This window comes from Triticum urartu, chromosome 2, assembly GCF_003073215.2.
Source record: "Triticum urartu cultivar G1812 chromosome 2, Tu2.1, whole genome shotgun sequence".
In the NCBI taxonomy this organism is placed as follows: Eukaryota; Viridiplantae; Streptophyta; class Magnoliopsida; order Poales; family Poaceae; genus Triticum; species Triticum urartu.
The window spans coordinates 358,333,263-358,351,872 of NC_053023.1; the positions used below are offsets into that span (position 1 = coordinate 358,333,263).

General features: G+C 46.1%; 1 protein-coding gene across 3 annotated transcripts; it reads right to left on the bottom strand.

Moving 5' to 3' along the window:
- Positions 1-11,864: 11,864 nt before the first annotated feature.
- Positions 11,865-17,533, bottom strand: LOC125537299 (serine/arginine repetitive matrix protein 1-like). Of its 3 annotated transcripts, XM_048700594.1 has the most exons (6): positions 17,345-17,533; positions 15,711-15,816; positions 15,369-15,623; positions 14,018-15,219; positions 13,596-13,811; positions 11,865-12,585 (listed from the first exon to the last, which is right to left on the bottom strand). In XM_048700594.1, exons 3-6 carry the CDS (start codon positions 15,495-15,497, stop codon positions 12,447-12,449), a joined length of 1,686 nt encoding a protein of 561 aa, XP_048556551.1. In that variant the 5' UTR covers positions 15,498-15,623; positions 15,711-15,816; positions 17,345-17,533; the 3' UTR covers positions 11,865-12,446. The 3 variants fall into 3 exon arrangements, with proteins under 3 accessions (XP_048556551.1, XP_048556550.1, XP_048556549.1); XM_048700593.1 differs by having other exon boundaries at positions 14,018-15,623; XM_048700592.1 differs by having other exon boundaries at positions 14,018-15,816.
- Between the last annotated feature and the right edge of the window lie 1,077 nt (positions 17,534-18,610).

Genomic DNA, 18,610 nt, shown 5'->3' on the forward strand with positions numbered 1-18,610 from the left:
AATCTTTTCGGCCGAGCCACGACGCCCAGATGTTTGAATTCACTCCCATCTCTTGCATGGGACCTAGAAATTCACCCAAGGACACACATGTGATTTTTCAAACAACTTTGGTGCACTGGAGCCAGTGCTTGTTGTTCAAATTTGAATTATGCACATTAAATGCGCAAAAACTCAATTAATGTATAAAAAGGGCCAAACGAACCCGAAATAATTCCAAAATTTAGCACGATACTTCTATTTGGTCTAATCTGCCAGTGTACAAAAATTAAGGCGGGAGAAGGCAGTGTACGTATGTCGTTTCGCACACGGAGGTGACATGTTCCCTCTCGGAACCATAAGCCTTCTTGAGTGAAGCTCCGGTTTGCAAGAAGCTTACACTAAAGCTTGTCCCAATTCGGCCAAAAAAATTACCGTAGCATGTTGGTGCCATGTCATGACACCATGCCAACTTTCATGATTTTCAGGCTTGTTTTGGATTTACAGGAATTAAAAAACCAAGTTTCTCAATCTTTTCGGCCGAGTCACAATGCCCAGATGTTTGAATTTCACTACCATCTCTTGCATGGGACCTAGAAATTCATCCAAGGACACACATGTGATTTTTCAAACAACTTTGGTGCACTCGAGCCTGTGCTTATAGTTCAAATTTGAATAATGCACATTAAATGCCCAGAAACTCAATTAATGTTGAAAAAGGGCCAAACGAACCGAGAATAATTCCAAAATTTAGCATGATACTTCTATTTGGTTTAATCTACTAGTGTAAAAAAATTAAGGCGAGAGAAGGCATTGTACGTATGTCGTTTCGCACATGGAGGTGACACGTTCCCTCTCGGAACCACAGGCCTTCTTGAGTGAAGCTCCGGTTTGCAAGAAGCTTACACCAAAGCTTGTCCTAATTTTGCCAAAAAAATTACCACAGTTACCGGTTTGCAAGAAGCTTACACGAAACCATGTTAGGACACCGTGCCAAGTTTCATGATTTTCATGTGTGTTTTGGATTTACAGGAATTGAAAAAACAAAATTTCCAATCTTTCTGGCCGAGCCACGACGCCTAGATGTTTGAATTCACTCCCATCTCTTGCATGGGACCTAGAAATTCATCCAAGGACACATATGTGATTTTTCAAACAACTTTGGTGCACTAGAGCCTGTGCTTGTAGTTCAAATTTGAATTATGCACATTAAATGCGCAGAAACTAAATTAATGTATAAAAAGGGCCAAACGAATCCGGAATAATTCCAAAATTTAGCACGATACTTCTATTTGGTCCAATATGCCTATGTAAAAAAATTAAGGCAGGAGAAGGCAGTGTACGTATGTCATTTCGCACACGGAGGTGACACGTTCCCTCTCGGAACGACGAGCCTTCTTGAGGGAAGCTCCGGTTTGCAAGAAGCTTACACCAAATCTTGTCCCAATTCGGCCAAAAAAATTACCGCAGCATGTTGGTGCCATGTCATGACACCATGCCAACTTTCATGATTTTCAGGCATGTTTTGGATTTACAGGAATTAAAAAACCAAAATTCTCAACCTTTCCGGCCGAGCCACGATGCTCAGATGTTTGAATTTCACTCCCATCTATTGCATGGGTCCTAGAAATTCACCCAAGGACGCACATGTGATATTTCAAACAATTTTGGTGCACTGAAGCGTGTGCTTGTAGTTCAAATTTGAATTATGCACATTAAATGTGCAGAAACTCAATTAATGTAGAAAAAGGGCCAAACGAACCCGGAATAATTCCAAAATTTAGCACGATACTTCTATTTGGTCTAATCTGCCAGTGTACAAAATTTGAGGCAGGAGAAGGCAGTGTACATATGTCATTTCGCACAAGGAGATGGCACGTTCCCTCTTGGAACCACAAGTCTTCTTGAGTGAAGCTCCGGTTAGCAAGAAGCTTACACCAAATCTTGTCCCAATTCGGCCAAAAAAATTACTGCAGCACGTTGGTGCCATGTCATGACACCATGCCAAGTTTCATGATTTTCACGCGTGTTTTGGATTTACCGGAATTAAAAACCATAATTCTCAATCTTTTCGGCCGAGCCATGACTCCCAGATATTTGAATTCACCCCCATCTCTTGCATGGGACCTAGAAATTCACCCAAGGACACACATGCGATTTTTCAAACAACTTTGGTGCACTGGAGCTTGTGCTTGTAGTTCAAATTTGAATTATGCACACTAAATGCACAAAAACTCAATTAATGTACAAAAAGGGCGAAACAAACCCGGAATAATTCCAAAATTTAGCACGATACTTCCATTTGGTCTAATCTATCTGTGTAAAAAAAAGGCGGGAGAAGGCAGTGTACGTATGTCGTTTCGCACACGGACGTGACACGTTCCCTCTCAGAACAACGAGCCTTCTTGAGGGAAGCTCCGGTTTGCAAGAAGCTTACACCAAAGCTTGCCCCAATTCGGCCAAAAAAATTACCGCAGTATGTTGGTGCCATGTCATGACACCATGCCAACTTCATGATTTTCAGGCGTGTTTTGAATTTACAGGAATTAAAAAACCAAGTTTCTCAATCTTTCCGGCCGAGCCACGACGCCCAGATGTTTGAATTTCACTCCCATCTCTTGCATGGGACCTAGAAATTCATCCAAGGACACACATGTGATTTTTCAAACAACTTTGATGCACTCACGCATGTGCTTGTACTTCAAATTTGAATTATGCACATTAAATGCCCAGAAACTTAATTAATGTATAAAAAGGGCCAAACGAACCCGGAATAATTCCAATATTAGCACGATACTTCTATTTGGTCTAATCTGCTAGTGTACAAAAATTAAGGCGGGAGAAGGCAGTGTACGTATGTCGTTTCACACACGAAGGTGACACGTTCCCTCTCGGAACCACAAGCCTTCTTGAGTGAAGCTCCGGTTTGCAAGAAGGTTACACCAAAGCTTGTCCCACTTCGGGCAAAAAAATTACCGCGGCATGTTGGTGCCATGTCATGACACGAGGCCAAGTTTCATGATTTTCAGATGTGTTTTGGATATACAGGAATTAAAAAAACTAGAATTGTCAATCTTTCCGACCGAGCCACGACGCCTAGATGTTTGAATTCACACCCATCTCTTGCATGTGACCTAGAAATTCACCCAAGGACACACATGTGATTTTTCAAAAACTTTGGTGCACTGGAGCCTGTGCTTGTAGTTCAAATTTGAAGTATGCACATTAAATGCATAGAAACTCAATTAATGTATAAAAAGGGATAAATGAACCCAGAATAACTCCAAAATTTAGCACGATACTTCTATTTTGTCTAATCTACCTGTGTAAAAAATTAAGGTGGGAGAAGGCAGTGTACGAATGTCGTTTCACACACGAAGGTGACATGTTCCCTCTCGGAACCACGAGCCTTCTTAAGGGAAGCTCTGGTTCGCAAGAAGCTTACACCAAAGCTGCCAATTCGGCCAAAAAATTTATCGCAGCATGTTGGTGCCATGTCATGACACCATGCCAACTTTCATAATTTTTAGGCGTATTTTGGATTTACAGAAATTAAAACCAAGTTTCTCAATCTTTTCGACCGAGCCACGATGCCCAGATGTTTGAATTTTACTCCCATCTCTTGCATGGACCTAAAAATTCACCCAAGGATACACATATGATTTTTGAAACAACTTTGGTGCACTCGAGTTTGTGCTTGTAGTTCAAATTTGAATTATGCACATTAAATGCGCAGAAACTCAATTAATGTATAAAAAGGCCAAACGAACCCAGAATAATTCCAAAATTTAGCACGATACTTCTGTTTGGTCTAATCTGTCAGTGTACAAAAATTAAGGCAAGAGAAGGCAGTGTATGTATGTCGTTTCACACAAGAAGGTGACACGTTCCCTCTCAGAACCACAAGCCTTCTTGAGGGGAGCTCCGGTTTGCAAGAAGCTTACACCAAAGCTTGTCCCAATTCGGACAAAAAAATTAACGCGGCATGTTGGTGCCATGTCATGACACCATGCCAAGTTTCATGATTTTCAGCCATGTTTTGGATTTACAGGAATTAAAAATCAAGTTTCTCAATCATTCCGGCCGAGTCACGACACCGAGATGTTTGAATTTTATTCTCATTTCTTGCATGGGACCTATAAATTCACCCAAACACACACATGTGATTTTTCAACAAACGTTGGTGCATTGGAGCATGTGCTTGTAGTTCAAATTTGAATTATGCACATTAAATGCCCAAAAATCAATTAATTCATAAAAATGCCAAACGAACCCGAAATAATTTCAAATTTAAACACGACACTCATGTACTAGTTGCATTTTCACTGTACGTAAATGTTCTAGCAATTCAAACATCATCCTTTCCCTATGTAACACCATTTTGTCTTTCAAAACATAATGAAAAAATTAGGTATACCACAAACAGTTTGCTAGAAAGAATCGTGTGGGATGTGATATAGAATATCTTGGCGCACCGTCTTGTCTGGCTTACGCAGGAAGCTTCGTCGTCTACAGTCCACCGCCCCTGCTTGAACCACACTTGCGCGCCAGTCTCTCGCGGCACCGAGCGAAAAAATTTTACCATCGCGGAAATATCTATCTCCCCGCCCCCTCCCTCCTACCAAAAGCCACATCTCCATTGTTCCTCCTTGCTTTCCAAGTTCAAACATTCACTGCTGCTTACTGGCAGCTCAGCCTCCTCGCCGGCGACCCTTCTTCTTGCAGCGCCGGCTACCCTTCTTCTTGTAGCGCCGCCTCCTCGCTGGCGACCCTTCTTCTTGCAGCGCCGCCTCCTCGCCGGCGACCCTTCTTCTTGTTGCGCGACCTCCTCGCCGTCGACCCTTCTTCTTGCTGCGCAACCTCGTCGATATGGTCAGGTAATCCACACCCCACCCACACCATCCTCGTCCTTTCCCGTCCCACATGCCCCGACCGACGGAGCGACACCTTCCACCGAAATCACTGCCCCCTCCTCCAATTAAGCGCCGCCCACAGCCATTTTACATGCAGTATAACATGGAGCTCAGTAGCATGCGGCCGCACGCGCGAACAAGGTCGCTATGGCAGCCATGTGTGTCGACCGCCAGATCTTGGAGGAGCACCTCGTCTTCGAGGCCACCGTCGACACCGCCACGCAGTTGTCTACTTTAAAACAGTTTGTGATGTTTTCTCGAGGCCACCGCCAGTGCCTTCTAGTGATTTTCCCTCTGTAATGTTAATATGGAATCTGATGTTTAGTTAACAGTCTGGCCCTCTGAAATGTAATGTTCAGTTAACACTTTGGTCCAACAATTGCTACATTTTGTAGTACTGTTCTCAAGCAATCTTTGTTTTGTTAACTGTCTTATCTTCTAGTACATGTTTCTATTCTGCAATGTCGTGCTCGGTTAACTATTTTGGTTCATTTGGTCTGTTGTCCATTTAACTGTTTGGTTCAGTTCTGCAATTTGATTTTCATTTGTTATGGGTACAATTTTGTATTGTTATGCATGTGACACCAATCAAATTTGACTGTACTCAATACATATTCTATTGATAGTATGGCAACTCTCAGTTAACCTGATCAAGATCTTCCTTATGTGTGTTGCAGGGAAACAATGGGAGACACTTCGGTTTACCATCGAGGTTTGTTCAAGCAGGGTCCTTTGGCTAATAGCACATTATTGTGCAGTTGCAAGAATCATTCTAATATTTAGGTTTCTTACAATTTGGTCTTGCACATGTAGGTCCTGCTGTCAGAGGCTTAGACCCACTGTTCGACCCATTTTGCATATGGGGAGATGAGATGTCCATGAATATCAGTCAAGTCAAGAAACTCAGAAAGATTGTTAGGATGAAGAAACTAGCGACGAATAACAGCAAAATCTTTGTTTGCACAATGAAGAAGACATCAGTCAACTATAGGATGGTACCAGCTCTTTTACCTTGTTTTTACCCCTTGCGCCATTTCAAAATTTACAACAGCGATTTATGCATAGCTTTGTTTTTAGTACTTTTCAAAGCAGTTCACCGATGATTACCACTCAGACCACCTGCATGGTCAATAGGCGAGGAAGGTGTTCATTCAACACCCACGTACAATATTGAAGACTTGGTGAAGATGACGAAGGTTGGGCGGGCAATTATCCATAGCCACTGACCTAAAGTTGCAAGGACATTCAACATCACCGAAGGCTCAATATTTGCCTTCCGCTTCTGCAGTTTCCCAGATGAGATTCATTTGTCTATTTACCGTGTATGATGCTACTTTCCAAAGGTTTTTGATGCTGCATGTGAAACTTGGTGCTGTTGTGTATGGCGTAACTGAGTACCGAAGCTATCTGGTATAATTCGATTATGAAATCCTGGTTGCTTTTATACGGATATGAAATATTTAGCGTGTTTTATAAGAAATACCAGTTTGATTAGTACACGGATTATCAATAATAGGCTAATTACCCTGCTTATTGGAGTTTTCTATTGCAGACAGTTACTCAGACAGCACCGTGGGTGATGAACTCAAACAACCCGCATGGTTTCTAGAAAGTAGGCGTGTTCGATCAACTAACAATCACACATGGCTTCCGGCAGCGAACTGTTTGCGTTAGGCCACCTTGCACAAACGTTTCCACTCAAAGAACTGTGTGTGATATACATACGTACGGAAATATTTTTCTAGGATTCACCGTGTGGGATGTACATACCTATGAAAATGTTTTATGGGATTCACCGTGTGGGATGTACATACCTACGGAAATGATTTTCTGGGATTCACCGTGTGGAATGTACATACCTACGGAAATGATTTTCTAAGATTCATCGTGTGGGATGTAGATACCTACGGAAATGATTGGGTTTCGATGCCTCGCCCGATCACACACGGCCCCAGCCTGGGTCCTAGGAGGGCCTATCCCCGACGATTTCTGGGTCGTGTGGGAAGGACCCCCCCTATCGCCCACACTCACTTGGCGACATTTCCAAATGTCGTTGCGGAAAGGGGTTAAATACCGTTTGTTTAGCACGTCGTTGTACCAGTGTACACCACTCCCTTCAGAATACAGCTAAGTACATGTCTCGCCATCTGGAACCGTCATCAGAAAAGCTTGGAAGGGAAGTGGGTCATTGAGATGGAAATAATCTTTGTAGTGTATGGAATGTCCGCACGCTCTATTATGATTCAACCCCAGAGCATGGCCCGAGATCGATCTCCTAGACCTGGGCTGGCTAGCCGCTACCTAGCAATGTGCTCATTGACGATCATAGTAACTATTGCAACATCATCATTATCGTCGGACGATGATGAACATATGAAGTTGTTGTAAAAAAACTCATCTGAGATGTCCACCATGATGAAATCGTACCTCACTAGACGGAGGCAGGCGTGGATGAGCCTTGGTCGACTAGGTCAAACAACCGAACACCTTGCGGGCGACGACGGGGGTGAGCGGTGATGAGTCACGACCGGTGAATGGAGCCCTCCTTGGCCTGCCCACGAAGACGGAGGCAGCAGAGCTATCAAACCCCGTGTCCTCCGGCTGCAACCTTGCGGGTAGCGGTGGGATGTCGACGGTGGCCGAGGAGTAGGCAGCAAGCCGTGGATGCGGCGGCCACAATGACAACAAAAGTGGGCGGCGATGGATGCGGCGGTGGACGTGGGGCGGTGACGCGAAGGCCGAAAGTGGGCGCCGGTGACCGCGAAGAGGGTGTGGTGCTGGTTGGAAGGGGGAATGGCATGTGTGCCACAGATGGGTAGGGGAGAGGAAGACACTGGGAGAACGCCGCAGGCGTCCGCTAAGTGTCCGCGCGGAAGTAAATCGAGCCCAAATTTATGCTAGAAATGAGTCCAAACAGGCACCCGTTCGTTTGCTTCAGTGCCTGGGGCCACGTTATTTGTCCGCATGGATCCAAACGGATACGGACGGACGAAATGAGTTGGCGCTCACTCATGCGGGATCCCTTGGAAAATGATTAAATTGATCCTTGCAAATAATATATGGCAACTCTGCGACGATTGCTTAACATCATAATATCACGTGGCTCTAAGGGCATATGAATACAGATGCCTCATGAAAAAATTAGGTTAAGGCATCTATATTGATTTTTTTTCTCCAATGCAATCTATCATTAGTGGGCCTCATCAAGAAAAAAAATAAAGACTCTCACTACATATGCATCTCTACTCTCCACAACCTTTTCAGCTTTATGCACTGGAACACAATTTTTCGCTCCAAACACCCGCCTTCTACAGAGGGTCTCGCTTCTTCATCCGAACCTACTTTTTTTTATCATCCGATCCTACATGCCTTATGGGGTATCACCCGAAGGCTATGAATTGGCCATGCCCTAATAATGCTTCATCTATTTTTAACCTACTGAGTCAGCGAGACAGTGACAGAACCAGTAAAGTAGGTCTACCAATGAATGGTTGCTCGAGGCCTAGGAGCCTTTAGTTTAGTTGGAGCAATTGTTCACTGACGTGCGACGTGCGCAGCATCATGAGCCCGTGGCGCAGTCGATTTGGTGCGGGGAATTTTTGGGTTCATGCATGAATCCAGTCCAGCATCTATCGCGTCCTGTTAAAAAATCGAAGTGTAAAAACGTGGGAACGAATCAATCAATCACGTACAGGAACCGTCGCTGTAGCAGGTGCATATGAGCGGGTCCTCGTACTTAGAAATAAAAATAAAATAAAATACTCTAAATGAACACGCTTTTTCTGAACTTGTGTATTTTGATTTTATTTCTGAAACGAAGACCACATGTTTGCCTTTTTTCTCATTCGAAGAAAAAATAACATTTACCTTTTCGCTCATTATAAGCGGTGATCCAAAACTGTATCAACAGTAACGGATCACGCAGTGACGGTTCAACCTCCGTATTTTTCATGAGAAAGCCTTTATTGCTAGCTTTATTAATTATCAAATGATGTTTACATCGTCTGTTTCACGTAGAAGGATTGTTTGCACGCCCTCACTCAGCTAGCTCATAAGCAACTACATTACTCTCTATTGCAATGCCTGATAGTAATCTTTTCAAAATCTCTCAACATCTCTCTGAATCATCTATAACTGGAGCCGCGCTTCGACCTCCGTTTTAATTTTCCGCAAGAAGTAAAATTACTAATAATGAATGAAAACATCAAGTCATTGCGCCAATAATAAATTGTTTTTCTTGATAAACACATCAACTATTTTTTCGAAACGGAATAAACACATCAACTATCAAAATCCAAAAAAAACACTTTCAAAAAAGGAAAATCCAAAGGAAACCAATGGACCTGACAACACATACTCTCATAGGTCCTTCATTGATGCTGAATCGAACAACATTGAGGTAGAAAGAGGAAGAGACTTCGTTCCAACACAACATCATCATCACTTCCTCTGACGATGCTGCCAGGAAACTAAAAACCAAAAGAAAATATGACTTACTAAAAAATAACGAAAGAGGCAGTCCTCGCTCCTTCGGCCCCCGGCAAGGCCACAGAATAAGGGCATCTCCAGCCGCGCTCCCAATAAGGCCTCCCCAGGTGATTTTTTCGCGCCGGCGCCAAAAAAACGGGCCAATCGCGTCTCCAGGAACCCGATTTTCGCTAGCCTGGGCCGAAAACAACGCCGGCGGACCCAGGCCGTACCCGGCACGCTGGGGGGCGCCGGGAAAAACTGTTTTGGCGCGAAACAGCCGTGGACCCGCCGCGTCAGCGACACGGCGCCTCGTCTTCCCCCAACGGCCTCGGTTCCCGCGGGGAATCAATGCCAAGGCTGCCGCCGGTCAGCCTTGCCATTGATTCCTCACGGGCGGCGCGTCACGAGACGGCGCGCCGACGCCTCCCCTCCCTCGCACGCGTACACACGGGTGCGGCGCGGCTATATAGCCGGTGGCCTGCACTCGTCTGTGCCCACACCAGCCCCTGCCCCTCGCCGCCGTCCAGCTCCTCCCTCTCCCTACCTCTCTCGAGCGCCGCCGCCCAGCCCCTCCCTCTATCTCTCTACCTTTCCCGAGTTCGTCGCCATGGCGGAACGCTACCCCGGAGACGAGGCGGCGGCCAACGGCTTCGGCCGCCGTTCGCTCCGCGAACAGGAGTCCTGGCTCCTGTTCCAGGCGAACATCCCGGCGCCGCCGGACATGCGCACCGAGCCGACGGGGTGGAGGCTCAGCGCCGAGGGAGTGCCCATTCCCCCATTGCCCGACGCCGTGGCGAAGCCGCAGTACTTCGCCGAGGAAGTCGAGGTCGTGCGCGCCTCCCTCACCGACGCCCAACTCTCCCTCCCCCAGTACGCCGCCGACAACCACGCGGCTTGGGCGGCGTATTTCGAGCGCCGCCAGCAGCAGCGCTTGGCGTCCATCAACGGCGCGCCGGTGGTTGGCGGCCGGCAGAACAGCGAGGGGCGCCACCTGTGGTGGGGCGTCCCCGGCCGCACACTCGAGGGCGTGCTGACGTACCTCGAGGGCGGCAACGACCCGCCGTTGGCATACCCGGCGAGGGCGGCCGCCCCGGCGCAGCACCGACGCGCCGGGCCATGGGCGCCAAGGAGGTTCGGGTCCTCCTCCTCTTCTTTCTCCTCCCGATCTTCATCGCACTCCTCCGGCACTCCGGCCCTGCTCGGCGTCAAGGCCGAGCCCGCGGCGGAGACGCCGCTCGGCCGGCGCACTCGCAGCGCCGGCATCGTCATCAACGAGGGCGGCCGGCGCGCCTGCTCGTCGGCTCCTCCTCCGCGCTTCGTCAAGCCAAAGACGGAGCCGGGGCTCACGCCGGTGAAGAAGGAGCCGGCCGCGCCGGTGACGACGGAGCTCGACGACGACGACGTGGCCCTGGAATGGGCGTGCAGGGACTCCATAGCTATGGAGAAGGAGCGCCTGGAGAAGGCGAAGGAGCGCCAGCGCGCCGCCCTGCTTCGCTTCGCGAAGCGTCGACGCGGCCGCGACGAAGGCGGAGTCGTCGTCATCTGCGACAGCGACGACGACGACGACGATGCGCCGCCACCAGTCCGCCATAGCGACGCCGGGCAGGGGTCCAGCAGGGGCGCCCGCGTCAAGGAGGAGAAGGCCGACGACGACGATGGCGGCGACGGCAGCGACTTCAGCCAGTTTTTTCTTTAAATTAGTTTATGTATATGAGCTATGTAATGAAAATCCACGAACTTCGCCGAAATGTGCCGAAATTTATCGTGTTTGGCCGAAATTTATCGTGTTTGGCCGAATTTCATCGTGCTTAAGCCGAACTTCGCCAAACTTCTTTTATTTTAAAACGTGACTGGGGGCGGCCCTGGGGCCGGCGGCTGGGGACCAACTCGCCCCAGGCCCAATTTTTGCGCCGGCTCACCTTCAGACAGCGATTTTAGACGCCCCCGAAGGGCCAACGGCTGGAGATGCCCTAAAAGACAGAAGGCGGACCAAGATGGTAGCGTGGAAGAAACCATAAGGGACGGTGGCTGCTTCTATTTTCCTTGGGCCGAGAGGTCAGGAGAACACAGGCGCTGCTGCCGGCTATGTGTATCTGCTACTCCCTCTCATAATATAAGAATGCAAGTAAAAAACACTTTTATATTATGGGACGGAGGGAGTATGTGCGTTGATCATAATATAAGAATACAAGTAAAAAACACTCTTATATTATGGGACGGACAGAGTATGTGCGTTGATCAAGAAAGTGTCGATGATGATAGAAAAGGAGAAATTGTTAGTCTCCAAGAATGAAACCGCCATGTCAAATCAACGCTACCCAATCTCCATCAACCAGCTAAAAGTGGGTTTGTGCACGTATCATCAGGATGCTGGTGTTGGCGTTGGCGGTGGTGAGTGGTGACCAAACTTAAATACCAGACCAGAATCACTAGTCGGCATGACAACCTTGCATCCACCTACCATAAGTAGGCGTTGGCAACAGACAAACGGGCGAGAGCATGAAGGATCAGAATGTCGTTCTTTTTTGCATAAAATATTTCTGATTCATGAGTAGAGGCAGAAAGAAAAGACAGCAGAAAAGTTATCGGGACATATCCAACATATAGTAGTATCCACGACCTAAAACACAGAGCACATACAAACGTATAAAATTATTGTCCTAACTTAAAAATGACCAACACAGCATCGCAAGTCTGAATTTCGCCCATGCATCACCATGAACTGAACTGCCAGCCAAACACTCGATCACCATGCAGAGGAAGAAGAGGATGATGAATGTCATGAATGTGTAGTAGAGGTTGCAGATATTACAATGTGTACCGCTAACTCCCTCTTTATCAGCAGCAGGGTCCTGAAACAAGCTAAGGTTTGGCATATAATCTTATTCTTCAATAATTGTCAGCAAGGCAGCCATAGCAAGTGCATTATTACTTACTCCTAGTACAGCATAGAGAGCTGGTTCAAGTAAACTTTGCCACATGTAATGATAAATTAATAGTTTATGTTATACTGTTGGTACGATAAAAGCTGTGCAAACTGGTCCCGCCCACCCAGAGCATTGTTTGCAGAGCTCTAGGGTGTAAGATTCACCATGCAGGTGCCTTGGACTTCTCCACAAGAATGATCCTACCATTCCACTCAGTCTCGTCGCAAGCTCGGATTGCTGCATCAGCGTCCTCATCCTTCTCCAGGGATAAAAATCCAAAGCCTCGAGAATCTCCAGTTCTAAGAAAAATTGCAAATTAGGTTAACATCTAGCAAACCTACTTGACAGAGTACAAATGTAGAATGATATTGCCTGGTTTTTTCAGTATACCAGTTATTTCATATATAAAATGTTCAAAAAAAGCTCTTATCATATAGTAGTACAGAGTACGTTCTCTGCCAGCCTCATCATCAATTCAATTTCAACTAGTATTAAAAGAGAAACCATCTAATATCCAACTATTATTGACCATTTTAGTTCAATCGCAACGTAGTACAAACTACAGTCACCGACAGTCCCATCAATCTAGCTTTCTCGTGGTTAATTAATTAGTAAAGGGGCAAACCAGGTAAAATCCAACCAACATCGATTGCTTATAGTTCAATCATAGCAGACATCGCAGCACAAAATTTACCAATTATGCTCTTGCAAGCTGAAATATAAGTGTATGCATAGCATGCCTCGAATATAGTAGAAAAATAATTAGGGGTACTTTTTCTTAGATGTTTCCTTGATCCACATGCAGACAAAATACAACCTTATTTTCAAACGACGGTAGATGGAATCCTAAGTACTCTCCCTATATTTAAACGCAATCCATCAAGTGTTAAAAATATGAGACGGCCTTACAAATCATGCAGCCCGTTTATGAGTTGTGTATCAGTCTGACAAGGTGTGCCTTGTCCATGGTTTCAAAAGGAGAAAAAATGCAAACTTGAGCCGCAATGGAGGAAGTGATGACAAACACTGTATTATAAACTAAAAGAGCCTGCTTGGTAAGCTACAATGAATTGGCTTGCCAATGTTTGGGGTCAGGCCAGTTGAGAGCAAACCAACAAACTGTGAGAGAAACCACATTGGAAATGTTGGAGCCAAACCAAATTCCGTTGGTAGCACCCATTGGCATGGCAAAACTTGGCAAGGCTAACATTTCTAGCAAACCAAGCAGACTTGAAGAGTATCGCAGTGTCTCTCCATTCACAAACAAAGAAACAAGTAGGTACAAATAACTGCATGTGAAAGCGATTACCGTTTATCTCGGACAACCCGCACCCTTGTTACACGTCCAAACTTTGCAAATTTCTTCTCCAACTCTCGCTCTGTGGTGGCATAGCTAAAACCTGCAACAAACAGATTCCGCCCAGGCTTACCCAATCCAGTCTTCCTGTTGGCAGGTGGTGACCAACATCTTTTAGGAGAATGATGCCTTGCTGGAGGTGATCTGTGCCTTGGTGAATGCCTTCTTCTACAATGTAAAAATATATATATAATTAGTACCAACAACATTATAAAACAATAAAAGAAGTAAAACAATCTAGTAACAAAACATAGATCTTCTACTTAAAGTTGCAGAGTCAGAAAACATGTGGTACTGTTGGTTTAAAACATGCTCATCCAAATTCAGATAACAAGAAGGTTGGAGGTTTACTCAGTGGTACACCAAAAAATCACCTTGGAGATCTTCTATGGTGATTCCTAGAGTGTGGAGACCTTGATCGAGATCTACCATGCTCCCTTTTATGTCTAGAGGAATCAGTTTTCCTTGATGGTGACCTTGATTTTGATCTATCTCTCTTCCTTGTTGGGGAGTCCCTCTTTCTTGTTGGGGATTCCCTCCTCCTTGGAGAGGAATCTCTCTTTCTTGGTGAGTCTCTCCTTCTTGGAGAGGAATCCCTCCTTGTTGGGGAATCCCTCCTCCTTGGTGAGGAATCTCTCTTTCTTGGTGAGTCTCTCCTTCTTGGAGAGGAATCCCTCCTTGTTGGGGAATCCCTCCTCCTTGGTGAACCCCTCCTCTTGGGTGAGGCTCTTCTTTTAGGAGATGGAGATCTTCGCCGTGGTGACCCATGCCTCCTTTTAGGGGATGGAGATCTTCGCCGTGGTGACCCATGCCTCCTTTTAGGGGATGGAGATCTTCGTCGTGGTGACCCGTGTCTTCTTTTGGGGGATGGAGATCTTCTGCGAGGTGACCCATCTCTTCTTTTAGGGGATGCAGATCTTCGGCGTGGTGAACCATGTCTTCTTCTAGGGGAAGCTGATCTTCGTCGCGGTGACCCGTCTCTTCTTTTAGGGGAAGCTGATCTTCGCTGCGGTGACCCATCTCTTCTTCCAGGGGATGTAGATCTTCGGCGCGGTGACCCATCTCCACGCCGAGATTGTGCTTTTCTTTCTGGAGAGTTATCCCGTGCATGTGGAGACAACTCATGTGAGGGAGCTCTTCTACGGTTGGTGTCATGGTTTTCAGGAGATCCAGGAGATCGGGACCGATGTCTTGCTGGTGGGCTTCGAGAGTCAGCCAAATTATCACCCTCTTTTGCATGATGTGGTGAGTCCAGTTTCTCAGATGAATGAGCATGAGGTGACCTTTCTACTGAAAGTGAGACCCTCCTGGCTGGTGATGGTGTGCCCTTCTCTAGTCCTGCAGACCTTTCAGGTGGAGAATCCCACTGATTGCCAGGCGTGGAAATGCCATTCTCGGTACCAGGATCTTCCTGCTCCATCCCATCCAAATAGGAAGGTGCAGTTGCAGAGTTGAAGTTCTCATTGTCATGTTCATCATGAGGATTAGAATTCCCACCATTCATTTGATCATCATCTGCCTCATTCACTTCATTGTGAAAAGTCTCATGTAACTTTCTGTTGTCCTTATTTCCCATCTGAGGCGCAGAAGAGTTTGGAATTTCATCATCATCATCACCGCTATTGCTAAATTGATAATCCCTACTGCTATTATCAGCTAACATAGAGTCACCAAGATAGGCATCAAAATGTGTAGTTTCTTGTTGAAAGTTTGATATATCATTACCACTGCTTTCATGAAGCTCTGGAGGAAGCACACCTTCAACCACTTCTGTATTCTGATGCACATCATAACCCGGAGAAGTGGTACGTACTTCACAGTCATCATTATGGTGAACTTTCCGTTCAGCTGCATCGTTTTGCATATCAGATTCTATATGCACATGATGTTCCTCGTCTTGCTTCAGGGGAGATGCTGGACTAGTCGAAGCAGATTTCATTGTATTGCACATGATCTGATCATTCATATAGGGTACAGAATCTGCAGACAAATATGAAATTTGATCGGCTGCGTCAACTAAAAGTCCATCATTCAGTGGTGGGGATTCAGGTTGTGTAATTCCTTCACCATGATAATCCATGTGCTCCAACAAGCAACCATCTTGATCTCCAAATAAAGGACCAGGGTCTCCACAAGTCCCATCCAGACTTCTCTCAGGGGATATGTAATCCATCTGGATGTTGAATAAACAGCAAAAATGGAATAGTAAGAGTACATTACAAGAGAGAATTTTATAACAGAGAACTGCATAGATGATAAGGCATACCATGCCCAGTTTATACAGTTGAGATACTGATAAAACCCTAAATTAGCATGACACGATAACATTTAAATTCACACATAAAAGGTAACAAACAGCAGAAGATAAATCAAAGCAGCAAAGTCGCCAATTTCCCACCTGATCTCTGTAGAGGATAGCCTCAGATTCATATCCACTAAGATAAACAAAATACGGACTTACTTGTGATGTGGCATTTACAATTAAAGAACTGAAACAATCACAGCATTACATGTAACAAAAAAGAAAATTGTTCTCAAGGAAGAACAATAGTGCAATCCGTTTGTGCAGACGTCCAGCATTTGCAAGTTGCAGGAGCAGGAAATGCAATAAAATGGAAGGATGGTGTGCTCGCAAGGGTGCATCATGAAGCATAAAAGACAACACTGGAACAGCGAAGTAAAACATCCAGTAAAAGACTGCCAGTGCTCCAAACACAATCCAGCGAGGCAACTGTATTTCGAGCAATTTTGCTAATTCAGCTGATGTGGCAACAATAGCAACAACCATGACCCATTCTTAGTACAGTTCTTAAGGACAAGGCATTCGTAATGCTGAACTGTGTCAGTCTATTTATTAGCTAATCAGAACCAAACAAACGAACTGAAATCTTTCCAGAGATTTCAAATTTCTCTTCTGACGACTTATATACATAATTTACACGAACAGTCCTCAACCGCTTAGACCCTGGCGAAACTGAATTTCCATATTTGAAAGGCAGGGCTGCTACTATAGGTTCATCAAAGTGGCCTAACACAAGAAAAGGACCATTTATAAAAATAAATAACCAATTTTGACACTTCAGAGCAACAACATGTTCCCAGGTTGTTGAGCAAACATTTATCGTAACAAGTGCAATATGTTAATACAGCTCTTACTACAAGGCAACAATGCCACCTGGCCCTCTACTGGCACACCCCTAAAACACTACTACTAGCTGAAGTGGCAAACCGATATTACAAGGAAACGAATAACAAAGCCCACGACCAAATCGACAAGTTCTAACCTGATACCTCGTCCAGATCCGCATTACGCTTTCACGTCCATCGAGCACATAAAACGGAAACTTAACCACGTGGAATTATGACCGCACAACCCGTACTAATTTCGGTGTGCAATACAAAAACAAGCAGCATCGAAGCCACTGCTGCATCTAGGCTGTTGGATCCCAGTTCCAGGCAAACGCAATTTCAAATTGACTGATCCCCGTGAAAACCGCATCTGGGGCTAGGATTTACCCGCACAAACCCCAAATTACGACAATCGCGCGAGGGAAAAACAATCGAAGCAAACCCTAAGGGAAATGCGGTGTCGTGTACCGATCTGTGCAGCCAGACTCCCCGCCCCCATCACCAACTAGAATTCCGACCGCAAATATGAGGGGTAAATTGGGGAGAGAAACCACCGAGAGCAGAACCCTCACCTACGAAAGACGCCACGGAGGCAGCCACTTCTGCAGTGGGAGTCCTTCCCTCCTTGCTCCGATGTCCCTTACCCCGGCCCGTGAGAGAAAATTCTCTCCTCCTCCTCCCCCTCCTCCACCCTTGGAGAGAGAAGGGAAGAAGAAGCAATGGATTGAGATTTTTGGGAGGCCGTACGAAATGGAGGGCTCGTGGGGCGTAAGTAGCGTGTGTGGGTACGCTCACCCCCGCGCGGGTTCGCGCAAGGCGTGGGAACCGAGGATCGGGGCCCACCTGGCCCGCGGGCCACGTGTGGAGCCGGTGCGGGCGGGTTTGTTGAGGACGGTAACCACCACCTAACCGGTGTCTGGACCCATCATCGCCGCGTCATATTGGGCCAGGACGAGCCCTTGCCCTTGGACCGGAGACTAATTTTGTGCACAACTATCTCTACACTATCTACTCAAAAAAATCTACTAAAAAAAACTATCTCTACACTAGCTTCTTCTTCCCCTCAAAAAAAAACTCGCTCATTCTGTGTCCTTTTCTAAAAAAAAGCTAATTCTTCGCCCCCTAAAAAAAATAATTCTCCGAAGTAGTTTTCCCTCGAGTTAGGGTTCTGGCCCCTTTCGCCGACTCTTTACCGGCGTTGAGACCACCTTGTACCTCGGCTCCCCCTCCTCCGTCGACTCTCTCGGGCTGCAATCGGGGCAATCTTGTCTTATTGCCCGACCTTGGTAGTTGCAGGGATCGTGGGATTTCTTGCTATGGTTATCTCTGGTGCAATCGGATCGTGGTTTGGGCAGAAGAAGATGGCGTCTGATGGCTCTGCTAGTTCATTTGTCGTTGTTGACCACGATCTGGAGAAGATGGTGTCGGAGTTGGGCTTGTGAGAGGAGGATTTGACCATCGTGGTTTTTTAGGAACAGGTCCCAACATAATAACAATCTATTAGGTGGATGGCCCTAGCTAGGGTTCACAAAGAAGGGGAAATCGGTCATTATTGATTATTTAGGAACATGAGATCTGCATGGCATTTCACTCAGAAGGCTCACATCCGCCCTCTCGAGCAGAATCTTTTACCCCTCAATTATTTTGCTTAGGGGACTAGGAGAAGGTTATGGATGGAGGTCTATGGGTGTTTTGTGGTGACAATGTTGATTGCCCCCTATGATGGCTTCACCAAATTGATGTTAATCGAACTCAATCATGTGGATATATGGATACAAATGCACGACATTCCTGATGGCTATCCTCCCTTTGTTGAATCACTGATTCTCACCGGGTGA

Coding starts and splice junctions, on each gene's coding strand:
- LOC125537299 (XM_048700592.1), bottom strand. CDS start 15,816: ATGGATTACATATCCCCTGAGAGAAGTCTGGATGGGACTTGTGGAGAC. Junction 13,812..14,017: donor CACCATAGAAGATCTCCAAG/GTGATTTTTTGG, acceptor TTTACATTGTAG/AAGAAGGCATTCACCAAGGC. Junction 12,586..13,595: donor CGGGTTGTCCGAGATAAACG/GTAATCGCTTTC, acceptor AATTTTTCTTAG/AACTGGAGATTCTCGAGGCT.